Source organism: Blennius ocellaris (assembly GCF_963422515.1).
Source record: "Blennius ocellaris genome assembly, chromosome: 4".
In the NCBI taxonomy this organism is placed as follows: Eukaryota; Metazoa; Chordata; class Actinopteri; order Blenniiformes; family Blenniidae; genus Blennius; species Blennius ocellaris.
Genome location: NC_137653.1, coordinates 16,683,093 through 16,689,092, shown reverse-complemented (window position 1 = coordinate 16,689,092; position 6,000 = coordinate 16,683,093). Strand labels below are relative to the sequence as shown.

The following is a 6,000-nucleotide window of genomic DNA, read 5'->3' as shown; positions in this document are numbered from 1 at the left end:
GAGGAGGGATGAGGCGCGCGGTGGAGGGGAAATGGCTGCCGAAAAACAAGCCGGAAGGTAAGAGAGAAATAACCGTTTTTATTCGGGGTGGCAAGAGTCCCGCGATGCGGGGTCGAGTCGAGGCGATGCGAGGACGGCGGCACGGCGGAGGGTCGGCGATCGCAGCCGGGGCTTTCCCTCCCCTCCAGCCCGGCCCCGAAAACACGGAGGCTGGTGCTGAAACAGCGACCGTGTGGAGCACGGTCAACCGACAGCAGATACATAACAAGAGGGGAGAGTTGTCCTGTCGGTACAGGATCCGAGTGAGACGGGATAGCGTAGTCTTTCACCGTCCGATGTTCGTCGACCCCCCCCCATCCCCGACCCCCCCCACCCCCTATGAGGAGCAGGTTTATGGGAGTTTTTTAAACGTTTAGTATTAAAAGGGATGGAGATGAGAGCGAGAGAGAGAGAGAGAGAGAGAGAGAGAGGGAATGAGAGTGGTTCACGCTGAAGGAATTCAGCTGCTTTGCTTTCCCTCTGTGTGTGTGTGTGTGTGTGTGTGTGTGTGTGTGTGTGTGTGTGTGTGTGTGTGTGTGTGTGTGTGTGTGTGTGTGGTGTGTGTGTTTATCTGTCTCTGTGTCTCTCTTTAAAGCATAAAGTACACCACCGAATTGCAGGTTTTCTCCGCCTGACACGCGCCAGCTGTGTGTTTATTTAGTCCCAATCTAATGTGGGTGTGTGTGTGTGTGTGTGTGTGTGTGTGTGTGTGTGTGTGTGTGTGTGTGTGTGTGTGTGTGTGTGTGTGTGTGTGTGTGGTGTGTGTGTGTGTGTGTGTGTTTATGTTTGTGTTCATTGGCGTTGATGTGCGCTCATGGTTGCTAAGGCACTGAAGGTGAGAATCTGGTTGCATGCAGGTTAGGGAGGAGGGATGGAGGGGGGGGGGGCTGGTGGTATGTGTGTCAGTTTTAGGTCATATCACGAATCCAGTTTGTTTATTTATTTATTTATTTATTTATTTATTTATTTATTTATTTATTACTGCCTTAACTAAACTGTTGGGGGTCTTTAGCGTCTTTGCGCTCTCTCTCGCTCTCTCTCGCTCTCTCTCTCTCTCTCTCTCTCTCTCTCTCTCTCTCTCTCTCTCTCTCTCTCTCTCTCTCTCTCTCACACACACACACACACACACACACACACAGAGTCACCATCTCAGTCAGACTGCTATTCATTCATTCATGAATTATTTAGGATTGGCAATATTATCTCTATCTCAACTCCTGGGTGAAGGAAGACTTTGTTCTTTACTCAGCGTGCTTGACATTTGTTGATAGAAATCCCCCGGTTGTGACTCTCTTCTGAATATCGCTTTCATTTTCTTGCCTCTTTAAAGTACAGCTGATGCCAGGAAGGGTTACATTTCCTAAAGAAGCCCATTAAGCCGACAAACAAAACAGCAGACTGTGCTGTGATTGATGACACCGTTTGTGGCCAACTCAGGAGCGAACACGTCATACAGCAATAAAAATCTTGCTCGGGACATCAGTGTAAATAGCAGACTATTTTTAACTGATTAGTTACTGCAAGAAGTTGTAATGGGAAGGACGGGGAGAGCTTTCTACTCTCTCTCCACAAGAGAGCAATATAGAGCAAGATTACTCTGTGGGGCAATTCTTTTTGGAGCACCACGGATTGGGCAAGTAGGATCATGCATTTCACATTTCAGGCATTCAGCACATAAAGATAAAGACACATACGTACATATGGGCATGCAAGCGAGCATGCAGTATGGTTGCTCGAGGCAAAAGGAAGTCCCGTTGCGTGAAAAGACTATCACTGGAGATGAGATAGAAGGCCCATGGGCAGATCAGCAGGCACTGTACCATATAAATATAAAACTATCCCCCTTCTGCCCATACTGTACTTTACCTACATATCGGCACGCGAGCGGACTCACTCATTCACAGCATGAAAGAGCTTTGCCCATCGCCCTCTCAGTGTTATGTGTAGAACGGATGTAATAATTTACGAGGCTCAGCCCTTGCTGAATGAAAGCCAAATGAATCGCGGCAACCGAGGCAGGAGACAGCCGTCCACTCGTTCCACTCCCTGGCAGATGTGTGTGGCGCCGAGCAGCAGTGAAACACCAGTGGGCACGAGAACAACATCCACCATATAGCCTGGAAGACCATCTCCCTCTGTGCTGGTTGGTCTACTTTGTATCATAGCAACAGTGGTCAGGGAAACAGAGAAATGATGAGAGAGTGGAGAAACTAAACCTGGGTACAAGTTAGTCACACACACACACGGAGGCAGTGTATCTACTGTGGCCAATCGATCAGGGGACACAATGGAGGCAAGTTAGTGGATCAGAAAATGCATCAACCCACATGCATATCACTTGGAGTTTTGTTTCGGGGCTTTAGAGGTGGAAGAAGGAGGTGAGGCGTGTGCCTGCCAAGGAAACCAAAGCCTGGAGTGCATCCTAAATATGACCTGTGGTTTCTTCTCTCTCTCTCTCGCTCTCTCTCTCCCCTCCTTCGAAATTCTTTGCAGGACTGAAGAAGATAAGAAATCCAGAGCGGATGGTCAGGATTGCTGTTGGTTACACTGGACACACCCCTCCCAAGAGTGACGACACTGACTCCAACAGTAAGAGATGCACAAACACACTTGGCACAGTTTGTGTGCGTATGAGTGTGCACGGGGGTGTTTAAGTGCAACGCGCACATTTGTCTGTAGCGCAGGGTGACTCTGGGAGCAAGTATAAAAGCCTTCTGGCAGAATGATGTGATGCGGGAACTGAGGTCTCCTTCTCATCTGCTCTGTAACGGATCACACTTGCACTCATGTGCGCGCGCGCGCGCACGCACTACACACACACACACGCACACACACACACACACAAAACACTAACTGTGTGTCTCTCTGCTAGAGACGTCATTCCAATTCAGCTCCGTTACACATCATGTTTATTCATGCATGCCAGTACAGTATTAGTGGACACACACACACAGATACAGGCACACGCACACACTCGGTTTCACATAGCCATACAGAAGGCAGGGCTTACTTTGCCTATCAGTAGTTTATTGTCGTACCTAATCTGTACACCATGGCATTATGTATCTATAATCCTCAATGGGCCTTGTTAAACTAGAAGTGAGATGGAGTGTGTAATCTGGGGTCGGTGCATGGTGGTGTAAGTGTGCGGCGGGCATGTGTGTGTGTGTGTGTGTGTGTGTGTGTGTGTGTGTGTGGTGTGTGTGTGTGTGTGTGTGTGTGTGTGTGTGTGTGTGTGTTTGTGTGTGTGTGTGTGTGTGTGTGTGTGTGTGTGTGTGTGTGTGTGTGTGTGTGTGTGTGTGTGTGTGTGTGAGATTGCTGTGGTGTTGTAGAGGCACTATCAGGCAATGATTGCTTTGATTGGTCATTGATTCCTGAGGACGTAGCCCAGATGCATGTCTGTGCCTCTGTGTGTACGCGAGTGTATTAGGAGGACAAATTGAAGAAAAATAAACAGATGTGAGGAGGAGCAGTATGAACATGGTGTTTAGTGGGGTGGCGGGCTGAGGAGGATGGGGTTGTGCCGGTGATGTTATTGTTGGGGATATGTGTCCCCCCCCCCCCCCCCCCCCCCCCCCACCCCCCCCTCCCCAACCCCCTCACTCTCCCTCTCCCCAACTTGCTCATTCATTTCTAAAGGAGCAGATGGCCTCATACCTGCACCAGATCACCTTAAATGGGAAGAGAGAAAACAAGACTGTCACAAAATAGCAAATAAAGAATTAGAGAGAAAAACAGAATAGAATAAAATAAAACAGAATAGACGGTTCTGTTTGGAATGGCTGTTTAATATAAGCTGAGGCTTGTCGAGCCGATCCCTGTCTCCTATCTGTTCTCACGTCCCAGCTGGAGGATTACTGGAGGAAAAGTTTATCAGCAGAATGATAAAATTAGCATGCACGCCCATCTCTCTACCCCACCCCCTCCCACCTCCACCCCCTGCTCTCCCTCTTCTTCTCGTCTCTCCCTCCCTCTTCCTGCACTCTCGCTCATCCCATGCTATGCACCCCCCCCCCCCCCCCTCCATCCTCTCCTTGCCCTGGCTCCCCCTTCTGCCCCCCCCCCCCATTCCTCTATCTAGCTGCTGTGCAATGAGCCTTTCTTTCTGTCACATTAATTTCATCCCGAAAAGGGGGGAAAATGTGAAAATTTCCCCTGACGCCTCCTAATATCAGTAGGGGGAGAGTTAAGAGTTGCATTTGGAGCGTTTTTCTCTCTCTTTACTGAGGAGAGTTTTATAATTAACTGACAGCCATCTCACAAGGGCATTGGCTTGTTTCTGTGTTAAATATGGAGATGACAGTTTTATGAGGTAAAATATTCATCAGTCGGAGGCCGCTCTTCTGTGTGATTCCAGTCTAAATTATGGCATTTGATAGGGTACCAAAGCAATGTTTCACTTTGGCCGAACATTTTCACTTTTTAACACATATTTCTGTGTGACTTAATGAGCCATCAGTTTCACATTTGCATTCAAGCTTTGTCACCCTTTTGGACCTTTTTAAAAAAAAAAAAAAGAAAAGAAAAAGAAAAACTAAATTAGCATTTGAGTGAGTGAGTGATCTCCCTTCATCTACAATTTGTGGCATTAGGCGAAGGGATTTACATGAAGCAATGCAGCTACCGTTTTGTTATTTCTAATACCAACGTCGATGTGAGCAAACTCAGAATCTCCCTATTTAGATGTGTTCACTCACGTCCCAGGATGGTTCATTTTCCTGCGTAACCAGAAACAAAAGTGAAGTTTTTGCCCTATGTCACACCACAGCACAGCGCCACCGAGAGTCATTTGGAACAGATGGAAAAGACGATTGCGACAATACCCAGGCTGTTTTTTGGGGGGTTTTTTTTACTTTTTTTTTTTACTTTATTTTTTAAAGGGACACAGGAACAGGAGGTTCGGGATTGCTGGAAATACAAGATACAATTCTTTTGGGGGTGTAAAAGGCTCATTAGCATTCAACAAATCAGCAAAGTTGTTCCTGTGCTTTAAAGCAACGGGGGAGAATAAATGTGAGGATTGGTTAAGATGATGGTGGTGTCCGTGAAGGTATGCTTTGAAAGAGATGTCAGCGCCAAGGTCACTGCTAAAAAAAAAAAAAAAAAAAAAAAACGCCACTCAGGGACAAATACTGTGATGTGTGTTCTTTGATCGGCAGGTAGTGCGTGTGCACACGTGTGTGGGTTTTTATGCATGAGCATCCATATGTGCGTGTGTGCACGCGTGCGTGTGTTGGGGTGGGGGGGGGGGGGGGGGGGGTGTTTGTGTGTGCCTGCGCATGTGCAACGGGCTTGTTTGATGTGGTGGTTCTGGTATATTTCAAAGGCGAGGCTCTGATGAGAATTCTTCAGAACAGCAGGGGAAGGGAGGGGGTTATAGCCAGGAGGGGTGGGGTTTAAACGCTGATTGGCATTCATAGCAGAGAGGCTGGAGTGCTGCTAAAAAAGAAATTAGGCTTTAACTAAGCTGCACCATTCAGCTGTTTAACTAAGCTGCTGCACAGTTCAGCTGTTTGAAATTCTGTCTTCTCAGGCCTTCTATTAATAAATGCATAATTGATTAGGGGGAGCATACGTGCCTGAACACACTTCCTACTGACACAAACACACACATGCTCAGATACCGACTTATGCGCACAAGCACACGTACACATGCATGGACCCCCACACCTGCCCCGCAGCTCTTTCTGTTGTTTCTTTGCATTACCTTGCTCCAACTCTTGTCCTTGCAGAGTTTTTACTTTCTAATTCCTAATTTCTCTGTCTTTTTTTTTTTTTTCTTTCTTCATTAAATGTGTCTCTCTGGCTCATTGTCTCCCTATCCTGCCTCTCTCACACTCTGACCCTCCTTACCACCTCACCTATCTCTCTTTTTCTCTTGCTCTGTCGCCTGCCCTCAGGTAGAGTATAATTCCTATCTTCCCAGGGGAGTCATGAATGGACGCCCTCTACTCAAATGCT

At 47.4% G+C, this 6,000-nt stretch overlaps 1 protein-coding gene across 1 annotated transcript in view; it reads left to right on the top strand.

Moving 5' to 3' along the window:
• Window positions 1-6,000, top strand: part of LOC308129085 (calmodulin-binding transcription activator 1-like) — a gene marked incomplete at its 3' end in the record, with an annotated part of 54,110 nt that continues 48,110 nt past the window's right edge. Inside the window, 3 exon segments of the mRNA XM_080494858.1 lie at window positions 1-43; window positions 45-57; window positions 2,533-2,628. Of these exon segments, the coding sequence (XP_080350984.1) occupies window positions 32-43; window positions 45-57; window positions 2,533-2,628 (121 nt within the window). The 5' untranslated portion in view covers window positions 1-31.